Source organism: Coptis chinensis, chromosome 7 (assembly GCF_015680905.1).
Source record: "Coptis chinensis isolate HL-2020 chromosome 7, ASM1568090v1, whole genome shotgun sequence".
Lineage (NCBI taxonomy): Eukaryota > Viridiplantae > Streptophyta > Magnoliopsida > Ranunculales > Ranunculaceae > Coptis > Coptis chinensis.
This window is the reverse complement of record NC_141462.1, coordinates 33985465-34007428: the sequence shown is the minus strand read 5'-3', so window position 1 is coordinate 34007428 and position 21964 is coordinate 33985465. Positions and strand designations below refer to the sequence as shown.

At 39.0% G+C, this 21964-nt stretch overlaps 1 protein-coding gene and 1 pseudogene across 1 annotated transcript; both read right to left on the bottom strand.

Moving 5' to 3' along the window:
- Positions 1 to 662: 662 nt before the first annotated feature.
- LOC147487206 (uncharacterized) lies at positions 663 to 1550 on the bottom strand. Its single transcript, XM_086573978.1, has 2 exons — positions 781 to 1550; positions 663 to 704 (listed from the first exon to the last, which is right to left on the bottom strand). Exons 1-2 carry the CDS (start codon positions 1357 to 1359, stop codon positions 663 to 665), a joined length of 621 nt encoding a protein of 206 aa, XP_086430104.1. The 5' UTR covers positions 1360 to 1550.
- An 18954-nt stretch (positions 1551 to 20504) lies between these two features.
- On the bottom strand, positions 20505 to 21855 carry LOC147487205 (protein NRT1/ PTR FAMILY 4.6 pseudogene; annotated as a pseudogene).
- Positions 21856 to 21964: the final 109 nt, after the last annotated feature.

Genomic DNA, 21964 nt, shown 5'->3' with positions numbered 1-21964 from the left:
ATATGCAAAGGCCCAACGGATAGAAATATATCCGTTGGGAATAAATGCCAACGGATATAAATTGATTTGAAGAATAATAAATTGAGGCCCATGGGCTTATTAGTCACGTTCACATGGGCTTGATTGTTCACATGAGAATTTCTTTGTCTACATAATAAAAAGCATGTATAGATTCTAAGTAATAATTAACGTAATGTCTTGAATTTAAATTAACGTAATGTAATAATTAATTTAATGCATAAAAAAAATTGGACATAGCCTCCTTTGTTTAATCAACATAATTCATATACCTAAACCTGTTAAGATTCTCAAAAACCTGTTCAAACCCTAAAAAATAACAACAACCAACAACCAACAACAAAAACAATGACATAACTAAATTATTACAAAATAGTGCAATATAACACTATGGAGCACTGCCCTGACTGCTCTGGCCACTCCCTCTCCGTTTTCGCCCTCTCTTATTAGGAGCACTGTTTTGTTGCATGATATCAGTAGCAATTCTTTGAAACATCAACACAATGCAATTAAAATATAAAATTGAATATATATTAAAAAAAAATGAAAATGTAAAACATATAATAAAATTACCAAGGCTTCCAATTCGTTTGTCATCTCAGCCATCCTACGCTCAGCGTTTGCTCTTTGCTTTCGTTCTTCGTCTAAATAGCCATAATACTGTTGATTTGCCTTTCATCTGTTTCCTGCATTGTGTCAATATTGTATATAAGTTAAATATACATAGTGTGTTTAAATTAACATAATGAAATATAAATATACCTCATTAAACTGTTGTAGATCAGGTACAAGCACCGGACGCTCCAAGTGAAATGTGGTCTCCATTCCCTGAGAACTAACAACGCGGTATGACCATGGGTCATATGGATCACTAGGTGGGGGTGTATAACCATGATATACTCCAGATGTTCTTGTGGAACTTGCAGGTTCTGGGAATTGGACGTCTCGCCTAAAACTCTGACTAGTTGCGACATCCATGTTTGCACCTCTATACAGTGGACCCGCAGATAGGCTTCCCCTAGAAACTTTCCGCCAATAAGTCTCATAATCAAGACTGGAGTTCACATCAACATAATCTGTAAAACACGGCCACGCACTCTCAACGCGATACCGTTCAATCAAATTCTCTGAAACATCCATGGCACGCATATCTGTGGGTGGGGGAGCAGGAATATATGTATATCCAATGGTTTGCATAGTCACCCTATCTCCAAGGAACCAAGCACGTATATCAGGGGCTTGCAATATGAATCTTTTTAACGACATTAGAGTACTATGCTGACAGATATGCATATTCTCAAATTGAGAACCTTGCCACGGACTCCAAACAATAGATTTCATACTTTTCGTCTCTATTTGGATCCTAGCAGCTTGAAGATCATTATGGACCTCATCTTTTAATCTAGCATGACCAAAAACAGCCCATCCCTGAGGGCGAGGCCATAAGTCCTTAACCCAATCCTCTTTCAGTATAGGGTTTAAGCAAGCCAAATACTCATACCACCAGTACTGAAATAATCAAATGAAAGTGTATCTAATTAATTTAAATTATATAATATTTAACTAACAAAATAAAAGCTTATATCTTAAAAGTTAAATCCTATTGAATTACCTGTAGTATCCAAATAATTCCGTTACATTGCTTCCCCATTTGATTTGTTTGTACAAACAAATCAAGCCCTCAGATATAAATGTGCCATGAAAGCACCTCCCCAATCAAAATCTTCCAAGCTATCAAGGTCTACCAAAGACGCTTAACCAACTTGGCCCAAAAAATATAACAACTTGGCCCCAAAAAATAACGAAAAAACTGATAATCATCCTCCTCCGCAGAGTTTGGGTCCAAATATAGGGCGCCAACTTCATGTTCTAAACAATATTCAATACTCAATCGGTGCATGAATTTTTTCTCGATGTATGGTTCAAAATGTATCGCCATCCATATTCTCTGAAACAAGTCTACCTTCAACATCAAACAACGAAGGCAAGAGAGTCTTCAACCTTTCAAAATCATCTTCGATACTTGAATCAAACAAAACTGGCTTCTTCGCCCACACTTAAACCCGTTAGCATTGTAAAGTCAAGTGGTGTGATACCAATCTCACCACATGGAAGGTGAAAAAAAGTGTGCGTGGTGTGCCACCATCGTTCGCCAATGCAAATATCGAGGACGATCGGTCCAATGCTCGCATTACCGATATCAATGGACCAAAAGGTGTTCCCAAAATTCGAGCTCTTACGTGCTCCATTTCCTCCCCTCTTTCCACTAGATGACTCCGAAGTCTTTAATACTTCGGCATTAGCATCTCCATCTCGTCGAACTCATTTTCTATACGTTGAGGCATTTAATCAAACAGTTAGTATATCGTTAAAATTTTAAACACGATTTTAAATCAAAATCAATTGAACAACGTTCATAAACTCATACTTACTCCGTCGGTGTTATATAAACACTAAACATGCATGTGCGGATCGGGGAGCCAATGTCGGATGATCAACAATACTCAATCTCGTGGAAAATTGAAATCATTTTCCGATCACGAAGTTCACTCTCATTTTCCGGAGGATTTGAACTCCCCGAGCCAATGATAATAGTCTTCTTACGCCCCAGCTTCGGCGACGCGTTGATCCATTGCAAAAAAATAGAAACAAATTTGGTTGAAAATCGAATTTTTATTGGGTGATTGAAGGTTTGGATTTTGAGTTATGTTGGTGAGTTCTTCTTGGGGCAAATGTTCTTTGGAACATTGTAGCGTTTTCAAATAAAATGGGCTAATAGAGTGCACGGGACAACTACTCCCATTTCAAAAAAATTTGGAGTGGGACGGGACAACTTGACCCGTTCAAATTTTTTTAACAAAATTTAACCAACCCGCATTGTTTCAACCCTTCGTTTTTAGAAATTTTTGCTTCCTAAAAATGATGATGTGTCACAACAAAATTTAAAAACGCGTTGATGATGCTCTGAGCATTTACTTCAAGATGCAACAAATCTAGAGGTTTTGCTATACAAAAACCGGAAGGGCTAAAGGCCTATCGGTACACCAAGTGGTGTGCATGCTTCTGACTTTTGAGTTTGGATAAGTCATAGTAGAATCTGACAGCTCGCCCATCAAGCACTCCACAAAAATTCTGAAGTCTTCTTTTGGCATAATGACAACTATTACAGAGCATTCTTACGGTTGGTTCTATTGATGAACCTAAATGTCGTAAATACCTTATGAATGCAGTATCCTTGCCAGGGAGCATACCTGACCATAGTACAAAATATCGCGATATTTTGTGATATATCGCGATATCTATCGAGATTTCGAAAAAATATATGATAATATCCAGAATATGTAAATAATATATTCAAATGACTCAAGTGTAAATACCGACGATATATCCTAAAAAATCGCGATATATTCACGATATGCCGATATTTTACACATATCACGAAATTTACATATTTTTTATTCTAACAAAATTGATAATTACTCTTCAATTTCTCTTCTTCCTCACCATTTTACACTTCAAAAACTCAAAAACCTCAAGACATACTCATTTAACTATCTTCCACTAGACTCATAGAGTCAAAATTTCGTCATCTTCTACTAATCTTATTGATCTAAGAAGGAGAAACAAGTTAGAGTTTGTGATTGGTTGAATTAAGAAGAGAAGAGAGTTGGAGTTTTTGTTAAGTTGAATAAAGAGGAGATTTAAGGCCTCTTGATGAAAAAATAATGTATAATTGAACCCCATCTTCTCTTTCTACATTTTTTCTTTTTTCTTTTATTATTATTTTTTGAATAAAGTGAAAAGTTCATTTTTTTCTTATTTTTTGGATCTGATCTAAAACTCCAAAGTTTTGATAGACTTGAATTAATTCAATTCTATTTTATTTTTATTTTATTTCGAAAATCCGGATCAATCAATTGATAGATACTAAATATTCAAAAACTTTCTATTATTTTTTATAGAAAAACTAATTAACAATCACATTAATAATTTCCTATCCTTATTTTTAATCTTTTTGTGTTTGAATCACTTTCTTACAAAGTTACAATGGAACCTTTTGATTCCAAATACATCCGGAACTAAGAATCTTTGGATTCAATTGTGATGTTTATTTTTCCCCTTTACATGTCGATATTTTGATGTATTGCCGTCGATATTTTTTGTATCGTCGATATTTTATATTATGCCGTGATATATCGTTGATTTTTACAAAATTATTTATGTAAGATATCAACACTGGGAGCGATATATCGACAATATATATCGTCATTTCTCATGTCTCATCTAATCCACATGGAATGGTCTTAATTGTCGTTCAGTTTTGTAAAAAAATGATAGTATACTTATTAGATGCTAGAGCCTGTCAAATCAGGGAAACTCCCTGTCCCTAGATTCTGTTCTGATAGAAAACAACGACATCCATCCTTTTGGAGATAGATAAAGAGACAGAAAAGTCTTGACAAATGCTCCGAGTAATTGGTTAAAAAGGAAAATACAAGGCACGTGTCTTATCCGAATTAAACTATAATGCAAACCCAAAACTTTGTCAAGCCCAAAAAATACTCAATCTCTATCTATCTAATAAAAAGCAATGGTGTGGGGGCTACAGGGCCTCCATCCAATGGTTGTCATTGTGTTTCACAAGTTGTGACATGGCACTTTCAAGTTCATCTAAGTGGTGTGCTGCATTTCTAAACTAATAGCGGTTCTACAATATCTCTTCTCCTCTCATTTAGGGTAAAAAAAAACAGAAAGAATCGTTTCCTTCCAACATCTGCCCTAACCGCCGCCATCACTCCCACCCTTTTCTCATCTTGTCGAGAACCCGTGATTGAAGAGAGTCATCCGCGATTTAGAACCAGGTATCCATGTCTCCTCCCTTCCAGTTTTTTCGTTTTTCATTTTTCTTTGATTTAAAGTGTGTTTTTCTTTCCACAACAACCACGACCTCATAGTAAGATACATTAGACGATTCTGGTGAGTAATGAAGAGACCTTTCTTTTTTATTTGGTTTTTTTTGCACCCCCAATTATTTTCCCTATTGTTGTTGATTTCTCCAAGCCTTCAACTGACAAATTATGTGGATTGAACTCTCTTACTGATGTCAGAAAATTTACTGGGACATATCATATGGATTGAATAATTGCTGATTTCTTAAAATTTATACCGTTGAATTTGAGGCGTTTGAAATCCACGAATTTTTATTAGTAACTCTACTTAATATATTAATGGAAACAAGAGAATTTTTGTTTATCTATGAGAAGATATATATAGTAGTACAACAGACATACTGTAGCTTCTTACCAGATTGATACTGACTCAGATAATATGAAACTAGCCTTGACAATTAATGTAGACATTGTAGACATGAACCAGGGGAACTCTGTCAGTCAGAGAAACTGGGCCCTGTATTACACTTACTGATATTCAGAGTCAGTATACTTTAAGAAAGAGTCCTAAGGAAACAGATGACCAGATTTTTCCTTATTATTACTTCTATAGGAGGAAAGATAGGAAGTCCCTTATAAAAGATCTTCGTGATTCGTTCGGATAAGCAATGGCCTGATTTTCCAGTCATTGTTAGTGGTAAATGGGAATCTGAGGAAGAAAATGTTGTTCCACCTCTTACATATAAACTCACAAAGCTTAGAGGTAATCATTTGAAACTTTTAATTATGTAAAGTGCATTTTAGTGATATGCATGTATTTAACTTTATTGTTCATTCTGGCTTCAGGTGTCAATAACGATGGTGGTGACCCAGGATTAACATCACCCGCCTTGATTTACAACTTTATTTCTGAATCTTGGGATGACTTGGAGAATTTAACTGGTGTGAATTCTGTGGGAGATCCCTTCCTGGTTGCTACTGATTTTGATGACAACAATCTCCTTCATCCTCTTTATGTTCCGAAGAGAAAACTTACACGGGCTATTATAAAGAAAAAAAGGGAAAGAGGTAAGGAAGGAGAGTTTGTTGGTTGCTTGAGTCGTTTAGGAGACGTAAGTGACTATCCCGTTCCTAGAACGTCAGAACCATTGGGTGTTGATAGTGATTTGAGCATACATTTGGATTTCGAGAATGAGCGTGTTTCATATATAATAGTCACTCCAGGAGACAGTGAAAATGAATGCGAAGTTATTTCGAAGTCTCAAATGTCAGAAGTTTCTGAAAATAACACGTCTAGAAAACGCAAGAATACTGAGAAAACTACTGAAACTCAACAGAAATACACAAGTGAGGATACCATTCTCCCATTCAAACCAGATTTTATCATTGACAGAAAACCATTATCTGCGTCTGGTTCTACCTTGAATGATCCGAATTAAGGTGGCCTTTTGTTTGAGAAGTGCATGTCATCTTGACAGTGATCTTCGTTTCGCAATGAAACAAGATACTAACTTTCATAAGTATCAATTTAGTTCTTCTCTTGAACAGGTGATAAACTTCTCTGCTTTCCTTTTGTACTTTTGAATTTGGTTTCACATGCTAATCAATAGTTTATTAAATTTAGATTGGGCTATTTGCTCTTTTTGCCTTTGATTAACTGAAAGTGGCCGGCATCAAAGAAGCAGAAGCAAGGAATACTATCTCTTCCCTCCAAGAGAGAGTTGGAAAACTTGAGTCTGAATTGAAGGTGACAATAGATGCTAAAGAAGCATTACAGAGAGAAGTTGCTGATTTGGAGAGTATGATCCAATTTCAAAGAGGGGTGGCTGACCAAACTCGAATTTCACACAAGAAGGCCTTGGATGAACTAAGAAAAAAAAAACTTGAAGCAGAGAAGGAAAAAGCCTTAGCAGATCAAGCAGTTGAAGCGGAACTAGAACGCAAGAATCAATACCAAAAGTTCCAATCACAAGCTGCTAGCAAGATACAAGCTTATAAGATTTCTCTCCAGAAAAAGATGACTTCTTCTGCTGCTTCAAAGACTACCCCTTTTTCATCCCAGACTCAACAAGTTACTAAACTGGGTGACATTAAACATGAAAGCAGCTCACCAAGTCTGACTTAAGCATTGTCCAATGCTTGATAGTTTCTATTTTGGCAATATTTTGGCAACACACTTTAACTTTTGTATTGTTGTATGACTTGGTTAACAGTTTCACACTTTCACTCGGCAAGTTAACTGCACTTTGGTGGAAAATCCAGCACATATACTTTTGTATACTCTCTCTCTCTCTCTAGATGATGTGTTCCATTTTCTTAATTTTTAGTTTTGATCATAGGAAGGCAGACACCAAAATGTATAACCAAATAGGTGTGTCTCACGTCACGTCAAAGCCTTCAAATCACTTAAAAACATGATTTTATAAAATTGCAAAGAGCATCCACAGTCCAGAATTCAAACAACGAGAATCAAACCGAATGTAAACGTATTATGAAACACCTAAACCAAAACATATTATTCAAAAAGAAATTGTATTTTATCTGTTTGGAACTGATCACTCAAGTCACCTCTGCTTATTCTTCTTTTTCTTCCGATAATCAAGTTACCAGGTGATGTTTTGGTGTAAATATGTACATGGGTATGTAGAGGTACTAGGTAGCGTGCGCCGAAGGCGTGGCGAGTTGTTCAGTGTCGTACGGCACGGGCAAACCCTAGTCTAATATAAAACACAACTATGTGGGGCCCGAAGGGCCCAATCCAACGGCCCAAATTCTTTTTCACCAATTTATGACTTGGCAGAAACAATGAATCCCACCTAGTATGCTACTTTCATCCATAGCGTCTGGATCCATGAGATCAGATTTTCTTTTCTAATCTCTCTTCCAACATCTGCCCTGACCGCCGCATCAGTCCCTCCCACTCCCACTCCTACTCCCACTCCCACCCCTACAGTCTCCCTCTATAATCTACCTCCAATACGAGTTCTTGCCATTTTCCTTTCCTGTAAACCCAAGTCCAAAATAAGGGGAATCAACTTATAAGCTCCTTAATATTATATGTTGATCCAGGAACTAAAGTAACTCACTAATGAACTGCGCTCCGATGTATCTTTAATGTCTCCAAGACTGGTAGCCACCTCGGTTCAAGGCTCGGCGTGGTTGAACTCACTGTGGCTCTTCATTATGTCTTCAATGTTCCACAAGACAAGTTTCTTTTTGGAATTTGCTTTGTAGGTGAGATTTCTAGAAATCGTTCTTCCATGCATTTTAAATGCCCTTGATGATGTGTCTGATGAAGTGAAGGTAAGTATTGGATGGAGGTTAAATGCTTCATGGTTTATTTATGTACACCACATGCATAACGGTATTACCCCGCTTCTACGGGGAAAAATCATATTATGCATCGGGCTGCATTTTGTGATAACATGGGTGAGGAAATACTTCCTTTTCTTGATCCCTTGATGGGGAGATTACTCACAAAGACTCGAATAGCTCGAAATTCTGAGGAGACATGCATGGTATACTTGCCATCTGATTTTTGCTTTTTTGTGATAAGTTTTTAACTTTTAATTTTTAAATACCGGTTTAGTGTTTTTGATTTTAAGTAATTTTTTTCTTCTAAAACGACGATGATGATGCTTGCGATATCGCAATTGGTTACTGTAGCCACTACTTCTGTGAGAACAAGCCTTTGTTCCATATGCTGAAAGGGTTTTGGAGCTGATGAAAATTTTTATGGTGCTCACAAATGATGAGGACCTTTGTTCAGGAGCTAGGGCTACTGATATTGGATCAACACTTGCAGCGTTGGAGATTGAAGCAATACGAACATGATGTGAGGGAAGGGGAGGGAATGTATGAAGATGAGTTTGCTAAGGCGAATAAAGTTGTCGGCATGGTAGGCACGACAACTTGATGAGCTATTCCTGTTTTGATGGTCAATATATTGTGAAAAATGCCACTCTTTTTCGTGTTTGAAATATTTTCTTCAAATGGTAGTTGCATCAGGCATCAGCTTTTTCATATTGTTACTATTGGATTTATATAGGGGTTCTGGTTCTGGTCATTTCTCTGAATGAAAGGGGACTAGGAGGTGCTTTTTAAGTGAATACCTTGAAGCGTACTAGGGCAGTATGCGATATTTAGTGCTTTATGTCACAAATCTAATCATCCATGATCTTATTATGAATATTTTCTTGATGTTCTGCACAAAGAATGAAGGTTGGACTTGATTTGTTTAGGAGTAGTTTTACCCAATAAAAAGCAATTCTGAATGGTTACATTTCGTCATGTTTTCTTCGTAAGTGGAAGTTTTTCTTGTGATTGTTGCTGAAACAAAGGTCGAGTAGGTGCTTCTCTAGAAGTTAAAGTGCAGGGGATGGCATTTATTGGTGTCTCTGTGATTATACAAGTTTTGATAAGAATTCCAAAACTTATGGTATGTTATTGTAGTATATTGATTTCTTACTATGAGTTTGTCTTAATCTGGATGTTGAAAGTGTCAAGCCCCAGGGGTTGGATTAGAAATGGTTTGGCAGAATGTTTAGTATAATGGTGGTGGTTATTGTATTTTGGATTCTATGTTATTCGCAATATTGATCTTTAGTGTAGGGGATGTTTGCTGTGGATGCTTCGGAAAATGAAGGTCAGAATAAAATGAGGGTACTTGATTGTCGCTGTCAGAAACATGTCTTCAGACTTTGTATTGTAAATGTAGTCTTTAGAAAAATTACAGTTAAGATGGAATTGCGTTCACTTTGCAGGAAACGTATGATCAAGAGCATGCTACGAAAGAACCCATATAGATCGGGTAAAGGCACGCAAGCGTCGACGTAGCGTCGGTGCCTGGAGGAAGCCATGTAATAACGACGCATGAAAAGGGGGTAGGCACGGGCATACTCTTGTTGGGGATTATACCAATACCAATCGATTCCCCCACTACACAGATAACTTGTATTTGAACACAATTCAACTCCGGACAAAATCTAAATATCAACTACAACCTATACTAGCATGCCCAACTCGTTAAACAACTATTAACAACAGATAATAATGTAAAGCAGTAAAAGCAAACCACAACACAAAGATTTACCGTGGTTCGGCCAATGATGCCTACTTCCACAAGAGCCAGTTCTTAATAAAATGGGAAGGAAGATTACAATCTCTCCTTACAGTCTCTCACCTTACTAGATCACTCTTATCTCTTTACAGGGTTGTATCTCTGTAAAGGTTCTCTCTCTTTGTTTTAGTCTGGATTCCAATCCTTCTGACTTGTTAGGTTCTTAGTCTTAGGTTTTTCAAACCTTGATTTTGGTTTTTATCTCCAAAAACCAAATTTCGTGGGAGTACTGTAGCAAGGCCCACGGAAATTAGACTGGCTTGGCGCCCATGTGAGTGCGAAGTCGGCGCTTAAGACACCGAAGCCGAGCTGGTCGCCCCCTCTATGGCTGGTCGCCCTATTCTATGGAACTCTGGAAGTCGCTCCTTCCATGGTGGCTGGCGGCTCGACATTTCCAACGCCGAATTCGCCCGTTTCTCTCCAGCTCTGTTTTCTCTCTCCTCATGTGAGGGATAACTCAACAATCTCCCCTCCCGAGCGGTGAGGGGGATACCTCCATGCAATTGCCAAATCAGCGGGGGAGGAGTGTGTCGCCATTCCGCAATAGCACAACAAACATCAAACTTACCTTTCGGTAAGACTTTGGTCATCATATCCGACCCGTTCTTGTCGGTATGGATCTTCTCGATACACAAATGCTTGTCTTCGAAAGTACTTCTCTAATCCAATGATAGCGACGCGTGTATGTGCTTGGATCTAGAATGAAAACTTCGGATTCTTGCTCAAGTGGATGGCGCCACGACCGTCACATAGAACTACAAACTGTTTGTTTTAGCCCTAGTTCGTCGAAGAACCTCTTCATCCATAGCAACTCTTTTGCAACACTTTCGGTGGCTGCAATATACTCGCTTCAGAAGTGGAGAGGGCAACACACTTTTGCAACTTAGATTGCCAAGAAATTGCTCCCCCCAAAAGTAACCGGATAACAGGAGGTGGACTTCATCGAGTCAACATCACCGCCATGTCTGCATCGATTAGTAGCCTTCAAGTAAGGGCTTACTTCCACCAAAACACAAACACGATTTGGAAGTGCCTTTGAGATATCTCAATATCCACTTAACACCTTCCCAATGCTCTTTACCCGGATTTGATGAAATCGCTTTTACAACCCCAACGGCGAAAAGCAATATCGGTCTAGTACACACCATGGCATACATCAAACCGCCCATCGCGGATGCATAAGGAATCTTTTCCATCGACTCGCTCATGCTCACCCTTTGGACACATCTCTTTGGTCATGCGAATCTGGCCACCAAGCGGATAACCGATCGGCTTCGCTTTGATCCATGTTGAATCTCTTCAACACCTTTCAATGTAGCTTTCTTGAAAGCCACAACTTCCCACTCTTTCGTCACGAGTGATCCGCGATCCCAAGTATCCGCTTTGCTTGACCCAAATCCTTCATCTCAAAGGACTTACTCAAGTCTTTCTTCAGCTTGGATATCTTGTTGATGTTTGGGCCAACTATCAACATATCATCCACATGCAACAATAGACAATGAAATCCCCATATGGAAATCTCACGAACAAACACACAATGATCGGGAAGCGGACTTCTTGTATCCTTGCTTCGCCATAAAGGAATCAAACTTTATGTACCACTTTGTCTCGGTGATTGCTTCAACCCATACAAGCTCTTTATCGGCTTGCATACTAGGTGCTCCTTGCCTTTGACCTCAAAACCCCTCGGTTGGTCCATGTAGACATCTTCTTCAAGGTTTCCATGAAGAAAGGTTGTCTTAACATCTAGTCCGCTTTCAACCTCTAGGTTCATACTTGCGGCCATACCCAATACCACCCGGATAGAAGTCATCTTCACTACAGGGGAGAAAATCTCATCAAAGTCAATCCCTTTCTTTGACCGAATCCCTTCACAACAAAGGCGAAGCTTTGTGCCTTGGGTGAGGATTGTTCTCCTCATGCTTGACTTTGTATATCCACTTATTCTTGAGAACTTTTCTCCCCGTGGGTTTCTCAACTAACTTCATAAGTGTGATTCTTATGCAAAGAATCCATCTCGTCATGCATGGCCTTCAACCACTTTTCTTTGTGCGTACCTTCAAGTGCCTCTTGATAGTACATAGGTTCTCCACCATCCCGATAGTAGCACGCACGTATGTGGTGGATACTGGTTGAAGCTATTCTCCTTCGTCGGACCTCCTCCTTGCCCCATCTCTGGGGTGCCTCGGGAGGTTGCACTTCGCTTGCTCTCGGTGGTGGTTCATGCATCTCATCTCGCATCTTCTATACCAATAGGTTCTATCCCATCATGAGCAATAGGATTCTCATCATGAGCTTCAAACTCATGGTTTCTCTGCGCATTCTCAATGCCTTCTCGCAGACGTTCCACGGTAGGAACTTACGGTTCAATCAACAAGATCATTGGTGAAAGCCGTAGCTTCTCCCTCCTCAAAGTCCGCTATGGTTTGGTCTTCTAAGAACACAACATCTCGACTTCGGATTACCTTCTTGTTAATCGGATCATAGAGTTTGTAACCAAACTTTTCATCTCCATAACCCAGAAAAATGCATTGCTTGGCTTTGTCATCAAGCTTGGATCTCTCATCCTTCGGAATATGCACAAATGCCCTGCACCCAAATACCCTAAAGTATCCATAATCAACATCTCTGCCTGACCATACTCTCTCTCGGATAATCACTATTCGGAGGCTTTCTTCGGGTGACAAAGTTGATCACATGCACGGGTAACAGACGCATTGCTTCTACCCGGTAGTTTCTAGGTAGCTTAGAGTGAGATAGCATGCATCTCATCCTCTCTACAATGGTACGGTTCATTCTCTCTCGCTATTCCATTACATTGCGGTGTCTTGGGAACGGCGCTTCATGATTTAATCCCATGACTCTGGCAATACTCTTCAAATGGCCCAATGTACTCACCCCCATTATCCGGCGAATACATTTCAACAACTTCCGGTCTCTCTTTCCACCATGATGTGGAATTTCTCAAACACGCCAAGTACTTCATCCTTGGTCTTCGTGACTATAGGCCCATATCTTTCTTGACGATCATCAATGAATGTCAAGAAGTACGAAGCTCCCCGGTGGGACTTTACTCTCATAGGACCACATAAGTGCTGTATTGCACTAGTTCAAGGACGATTGTCCTTTCGTGAGACGGAATCTTTGGAAAGACACCGTGTTGCTTTCCTACCAAACGGTGAGTACATGTATTTAAATGTGTACCTTTAATGTCCGGCATGGCCTTTTGCTTAGCAAGAACTTCCATCCCTTTTATACCCATGTGACACGGTCTTGTGCCACGATTCGGATGAAGCTTCTTCTTCGCCAGATTCGCTACGCTTTTACACAAACTAGCCTGTGTTTTGTAAAGAGAGCAAGTTTTCTTTCCTCGGCTGCTACAATGGAACCTCTTTCGGTTTCCATACCCCGTTACCAAACGAGTTTACAAAGCCATCGTCATCTAATTTCCCCAAATTTAAATTAGGCTTAACCGTATGCGGGACATGTCTTACATCCTCGAGTGTCAAGGTGTAGCCGACATTGGTTTCTATATGAACATCTCCAATGCCTATAATCTTGAGAGGCGCCATCGTTACCCATCCTCACTTCACCATATTCACCATACGTAGGTAGTAAAGAATCCCCAATGCGGGTGTGACGCGGATAGGATGCTCCTCAGATCTATCACCCACTCGTATCGACATGAGGTACTAAGGCAAAGCACACACCACAATCGACACAATTCCCACTAGGTCGCCGACTAGTGCGGTAGTATCTCTGCTGTGTTTCCGTTCCGCACCATGTCTTCATGTACACGGTTATTCTTCTCATCCCTCTTCGTTCTCAGACTCATATCGAAGTGGCCTTTTGGCACAATAGTAACATTGCCTCTGCGCCTTAGGAGTTCTAGCTTCACCCCTAGATTTACTTTCGCCATCACCTCTAGAACGAGATGGTTTTCTCGCTTTGACCTCTCCCCGTTTCTCGTGAAAAGGATCTCTCGAGTGAGAAGAGCCGCTTCTTGCACTCCTTCTAGTCTCCTCATTCAACAAAGGCGTGGTAGCCATCTCCATGGTAACAATTCCATCCTTGTCGCTCCATGTAGAGAAACCGCTAATGTCTCCCAACTTTCGGGTAGAGCCTAATAGAAACAAAGCCTCAACTTCGTCTCCCAAATTGATCTTCATCAAATGCATCCGATTGATGATATTCTCAGACTTCATTAAGATGCTCGGACATTGAAGAACCTTCTTGGTATTTTCGTGTTCCGCAAACTTCTTAACGACTAGCACTTTGTTTCCACCCGACTTCCTCTCATAAAGGTCTTCGAAGTTTCTTCCATAGACCGAAGGTCGTAGTCTCTTGGGCCACATGGTGAAAGACACCATCGCCAATCCATCGCCGAATGTATCCAATCGCTTCGTCAAGCTTTTTCCACTCGGCCTCATTTCGGGCCTTTTTCTCGGTTTTACTCCCTAATTCTCAATGGGAAGTGCCAAGTCCCTTGCAAGATAGCAAGTCTTCCATCTTGGCTTTCCGGATGGTGTAGTTCTTCCTATTCGGACTCATCATACGAAGTGTTCACGGAATGGTCCATCTCTACAAGTTATTTAACCTCAAATCTTCTCTCGGAATTTCACAAACACCACCCCGACCAAGATTCGGATAACACCCTAAAGGCTATTCTAACCAAGGCTCGATACCACTTGTTGGGGATTATACCAATACCAATCGATTAAGCCCACTACACGGATAACTTGTATTTGAACACAATTCAACTCAGGACAAAATCTAAATATCAACTACAACCTATACTAACATGCCCAACTCGCTAAAACAACTATTAACAATGGATAATAATGTAAAGCAAAGTAAAAGCAAACCACAACACAAAGATTTACCGAGTGGTTCGCCAATGATGCCTACTTCCACAAGAGCCAGGTTCTTAATAAAATGGGAAGGAAGATTACAATCTCTCCTTACGGTCTCTCACCTTACTAGATCACTCTTATCTCTTTTACTGGGGTCAGATCTCCGTAAAGGTTCTCTCTTTGTTTTAGTCCGGATTCCAATCCTTCCCGACTTGTTAGGTTCTTAGTCTTAGGTTTTTCAAACCTTGATTTTGGTTTTTATCTCCAAAACCAAATTTCATGAGTAATCGTAGAAGCAAAGGCCCACGGAATTAGACTCGAAGCGAAGGCCGCTTTATGTGAGCGCGAAGTCGCTTTAAGACACCGAAGTCGAGCTGGTCGCCTCTATGGCTGGTCGCCCCTATTCTATGGAACTCGAGCACGAAGTCGCCTTCATCCGAGCGGGCGGCTCGACATTTCCAACGCCGAATTCGCCCGTTTCTCTCCAGCTCTGTTTTCTCTCCTCATGTGAGGGATAACTCCAACAACTCTAGTGTTGGAACAAGAGAAAAATAGTGGCAGATTTGTAGAACTAGCGTTGGAATGAAAAGGCGTAAGAAGAATTGTTACCAGCTTATTAAGTTGGCGACCCAACAATCCGACTGGTCTTCTCCACATCGCCATTTCACTTGAGTTGAAAATGTGTGTTGGGCTTCGGTAACGTTAAATTGTGCCCGCTCAAATTAGAAGTATCTTTGATATATCGACACATATAACCATATAAATTCACGATATAAGTGATATATCGCGACATACCACAAAGCAGATAATGTGGGGCGCAACTAACTAAGTAGCACATGCCACTTAAACGACTGGAAGTGCTGGAGAAGTGAGAGAGACGCGAATTGTTGAAATGTCAATGATGATGCAGTGGTGCGGCACAATAGCTAGGAGAGTAGCTATGACCGAACGAGCTGTTGTTGTTTTAAGTTCACCAGTATTATTCGGACGTGGAGATAAGAGGACAAAAGAAAGGAAAGAGATTCAAGGGTTTGTATGGGAAAGCTAGACCAAAGAAAAAAAAAAAGATTGAGAGAATCAATGATAAGGTCGAATGACCTAGACACAGTCCATGGCTTTTACCTCTCAAGCTCAGTTAAATGAAATTTTCGTACTACTTAATTTATACTCGTTTGCTTTCCTATTAATTATATGTTCTTATTCTAGGGTTATATTTAAGTTTGTTATCTTTCCAGTAAGTATTTCTCTAATATCAATTTTATTATCGAATGCGGTATCCTTGTTAGGGAGCATACCTGACTCCCTGTTGTGTGTTCTTGACAAAACACTCCTCCGTAGAACCTGACTCGAGTTCATGGTTCTCATGTCTCATCTAATCCACATGGAATGGTCTTAATTTTCGTTCAGTTTTGTAGAAAAATGATAGTATAATTATTAGATGCTAGGGCCTGTAAAATTTGGGCAACTCCCTGTCCCTAGATTCTGTTATGACAGAAAACCCTTGAATACCAGCGGCATCCATTATTTTTGGAGATAGATAAAACGACAGAAAAGTGTTTCATCTTGACAAATGCTCCAAGTAATTTGTTAAAAGGGCAAAATACATGGCAAGGGTCTTATACGAATTAAACTATTCAACAAACGCAACGCCTCGTCAAGCCCAAAAAATACTCTATGTCGGAACAAGAGACAAATAGTAACAGATTTGTAGAACAAGTGTTGGAATGAAAAGGCAAAGGAAGAATTATTAACAGCTTATTATGTTGGTGAACTAACAATCCGACTGGTCTTCTCCGACCACATCACCATTTCACTTGAGCTGAAAATGTGTGTTGGGCTTCCGTAACGTTGAATTTTGCCAGTTCAAATTAGAAGTATCCTTGATATATCGACACATATAACCATATAAATGCACAATATAAGTGATATATCGCGACATACCACAAAGCATATAATGTGGGGTACAACTAACTAAGTAGCACGTGCCACTGAAACGACTAGAAGTGTTGGAGAAGTGAGAGAGACGTGAATTATTGAAATGTCGATGATGATGCAGTGGTGCGGCGCAATATAAAGAAGAGTAGCTATGACCGAACGACCTGTTGCTGCTGCTGTTGTTTCAAGTTCACTAGTATTATGCGGATGTAGAGATAAGGGGACAAAAAAAGGAAAGAGATTCAAGGGCTCGTATGGGAATATCAAAGAAGATTGAGAGAATGAACTGAAATTTTGTGAATGATATTTATAGTGAATATATCATATCTACAAAATATTACGTTTGAATTCATTGTCTAAGTAAAGTTTTACTTATATATTTATTTTAAATTAAAATAAGTATGTACTTTTAAGATTGGTCATGATATATATATAAAATACATATTTTACATTGATCATTCTATATTCATGTTTCAAAATGAACATAAATCTTTGGGTTATATTGACATACTCCCCACCTCAGTTGATTAGTTAAGAGTTGTGAATTGTCCTAAATACCATTTTTATGTGAAAATTACGAAATTTGCCATTGACACTGTTCAAAACCCACAATTCAAAACCCGAACTCGAAATTAGACACTATTTAAAGTCCACAACTTGAAATTAGACATGCAGTTTACGTCCAATGAAAGCTTGCTCTATTCGGTGGTTTTAAGGGGGAAGAATGGTGTTGTGCTGCCATTGTTATTTTTTACCACGCATGACCACATGGCCGAAGACGTGAAGATGCATCCTTCGCTAGACCTACTATACCTACTATTCGAAATTCTCGACAATACACATAAAGTAGAATTGAGAAAAGTCCTTCGATGCGAGTCTATTAAATGTTAAGCCAAATATCAATTGCACAAGGAAAACAAAATGAATGATTTTGTCAATAATTTTCTCTTAGATAAGTTTTTCTCGCACGTGTTTTGTAATACAACACCACGATCAGCCCTTCTGCCTTGTGCTACAATAAGAGCAAACGCACCACCTTCAGGCCCCTCAGTTTTCATTGGTCTGACACAGTAGCGGAGCCAGTGGGGGCCCAGCATACACCCTGGCGTACCCTCACTTTGTCTAAAAAAAAAAAAAAACTATAGTTATCAACTGTTAAGCTGGTAAGAGGAAAAAAAAAAAAAAGTGGCGTGTGTTGATTGTGTTTGTGAGAAAGAAAACCAAAAAGAATGTGTGCTGATGTCACGTGATGTAATTGGTAAGAGACAAAAAAAGAAAAAGAAAAGTGGGCGTGTGTTCACAAGAAAAGAAACCAAAAAGAATGTGCTGACGTCACCTAATATACTTGATATACCAATTTGACTCGGTTTAAACAAATCGCAAAAAAAAAAACAAATAAAAAACCCAATAGTACTTGTGTTTCTTTTATCTCATACTAGCATTTTGGGCACGCTCGATGAGCGTGAAATTTACCGTGTGCTACATGTTTATACGTATGGTATACATAAAGATCAGTTAAGGAAATTGAGACAGAGTAAAAACGACATATACTAAAGCTTTTGAGACGGAGTACAAACTCAGTAGTTAATAAAGAAGTCATAAGAAGATACTAAATACCATATACATGTGTAGATGCAAAAGAACAAAAGACATGGCCGAATAGTCATTGTAATTTTCTTCTAAAGTTATATGTATGGTAGGTAACTGTGCACTACTAAAAAAAAGGGTTTTTATCTCGGTTCTAAAATTAGCCTTATCTCGGTTCTGCTGATAAGAGAGATAATATGTCCTGTAAATGAGATAATATGTCCTGTAATTTAGGTACTAACTATGAGTATAAATCTGTTATCTCACCTCTTACTTAACCGAGATAAAATATATGGATTTTACCAATCGGTGGATAGGAACTGATATAATAGTAAATTTCATTTATCTCACCATTGTGGAACAGATATAATAGGAAATTTCATTTATCTCACCATTCTAAAACTGATATAATAGGAAATTTAATTTATCTCACATTGAACCGATATAATTGATATTAAACCAAATATCTCGGCACTCAAATGATATAATAGCTATTATACCAAATATCTCGGCACTAAAATGATATAATAGCTATTATACCAAATATCTCGGAATAAATACAGAAATCCTAAAAAAAAATAGAAGTCCAAAAAAAATTGAACTCCCGCTTCTACGATTTCTCTTTATCTCGACGGGGAATATCGATATCATTCACTTAACTTGTGATAATGGCAACTGCCATTCTAATCCCAAGTATCTCGCTCTTTGCTATCCGTTTCGTTTATTTTTAATCCCAACTATCTCGCTTAACTATCTCGCCGATCTCCACTATATATCTCTTCAATTCGGTATTTTAATCCGGCTATCTCACGGCTCTCCACTATCCGTGTATTTTGCCCTCTTCACCTCGCATCTTCGAAATAATTCAAGTTCCACTACCCATTTCAACTCAGCAGTTTAACAACTCTTCGGGTTTTCGTGTACTAAAATTATCTTAGATTAAGCTAGGAGATTATATAGTGTTCAAAACTAGTCAGATTTTTGAAAATTCATGTATAAATAAGTTAGTGCCTAACCTTTATAAACTGATTTGCAGTTTTTACATCAGCTATTCATTCCTTGTTAAAACAAATTGGATCTGAGGAGGTTCTCGGGTCTATTTCCGCCTCAACTTGATTTGCTTTTTTGAGGTGTATTACTCTTATCTTTTTTCAGATAAGGCCTTATTGTACATAGCGAGCTTTTTTCTTGTATCAAGCTAGTGTTATTATTTAAGCTAGTGTTAATATTTAAGCTACTATATCAAGCTAGTGTTATTATTTAAGGTAACGTGATTGCACACAAATAGCTGATGAGAGTATGAGACCAAACAGATTCTTCCGATTAACCAGAATTGAACTTATTCCACCTACTGGATTGTCTTCATTATTTAAAATAAGAATCATTCATTCTATTTCCGGTTAAATTATTCGCGGCCTTTTCCTTGGTATTTGAACTCAAGTAGTTTCGTAACACCCAATCGGAGTTAAGAATAGATCCCTCGTAGTATTAGAACAAATAGTGCTATCGATAAGCTTGTTAACGAAGTTGCCCTCCATAAGACTTAAAACGAACTTTGTATCTAATAACATGATTAACGTAAACATTGGCTGCTAGTGGAAGCAATGAGGCATTGATGTACAAATGGTCGGTCCCCCGAGAATTTAGAGTTCGCCACCCAAAGTCAAATACTACTTTTAAATGTCGAAAAGCTACCTTTTGCACAACCCCTAGTCTTCTTATGTGGTCTTGGATTTCAGACCACACAATGAGGCTATGGTTCTTTTTGGCAAGTATCGGACCCCTTCATTTGATATTCAAGACAACTCTAATGTCTCTCGATTATACTTTTTATATATAGGCTCGCACAAAGTGGGAAGCAGATCCTCGAACTTGACTCTAAACTACTTGTAGGACTTGTCATTTTCGGTAATGCTTTTTACATTTGATTTTTTCAGAATAGTTTTATTGTAGCATCAATGATGGATTTCAAACATAAAAATCTTCATTATATGGTAGTAATCGGTTTAAGTACTTCCAAGAAATTAATGTTTGAATCTGTAAATTGAAAACTTATATTTGAGATGGAAATTTGACTTATGAGATCATCCCCAATGGTAAATCTTAAGCATAATTCCGTTGGTTCACACTTGCTAGAGACCTATGCCTGCACCATCTTGCCGAGAAGAGATAGTGTAAGAAATTTAATCCACTTAAGACACACATTAACCAAGAGAACCGCCGAGATGGTAATGATTCAAGTTGCTACCGGATAGCCATGGTGTGTTCTTGGAGGTTTTTGTGATGTGCTGACTACCAAAACAAGAACTGAAATGAGGTAGTACCCCATTGCCAATGAAGCCCATGACGATTGCCATGGCCAAAGACCTGATTCTTGCAGGTGCCTCTGTGAAGAAGAATTCCAAGAACCGACCAAGGTGAACAAGTTTGAACCAAGAAACAAGTACTGCAAAGCCACCTAGAAGAATGTGATTGGTAATGGATCATTGGAGTCAAGTAGACTGAATGAGTAGCCACCCTCTTTCGCTTTGACTTCAACCAAAGCTGCGATTGCCATTGCAATGATAGATAGTACCAACCCGGTACCAATTGTTGCAAGTGAGATATTCCCATCTCGGTTTTCGTTGCTTTCCTAGCAAATGGGATGATGAGATGGTCATAGAGCGCGAGGATTATGATGAATAGAATAGGGAAGACAAGAAGGGAGGCAGGTGGAACCTTCAAGGATCCAACCTTTGTGTCCATTGTCACCGCTTGTTCCACGAGAAGGTGGATAATTTGGGCTAGACAAAGAATTAAACATGATGGCAAGCAAAGATGGGAAGAATTTTGACCAATACTTTAACCTCTTCTACATCCTCCACGCGGTGCATTCTAGTACCGGTAAATAGGCTTGTTTTTTCCCGCTTTTTGAAAAACTTGAGACCTTGGGTAAGGGAGTGAGTTTGAAGATTTTCTTTTCGTCTTTTCGTTCTTCTTCTTTCCCCTTCGTGGCTGTGGTTGGGTACATTAGGTGTGTGTTCATGCTTCCAATTGCATTACTTGGACTCCTACTTAAGCATGTTGTTGGAAGTTCTTTGCCAAGAACACCTATTCCGGTGAAGTGTGGCATCATTAGAACTTGAAGAAGGATGCAACTTAAGCAACATGGTATGCACAAAATGGTAATAGTTTCGGTAAGAGCTTAGTAGAAGAGCAAGATTTGTTCAGACGATCTCAAACGTTAGTAATAAGGCGGTATTGTAGTCTTACACTCTTACTACATGATGTAGTACTAGCTTTGAATGAGGCTTACCTTGGCTATGGTTGTTAAAGGACTTCCTGTAGGAATCTTATTATTGTAAGTAGTAGAGCCAGCAAGGAAGATAGGTATTGACAGCAATATTGTCACAGTTGAGATTCCGAAACCCCATTCCCATCCTTTATTGTCTTCAATCCATACAACCAATGTTATCAATCATCAGAATAATCCAATTTGTGATTACCGGGTCCCGCGGCCGATGGATCCGAAATAGGATATACGGTGGAATGGTAGGCATTCTAGCAGGCCACGCCCACATGAA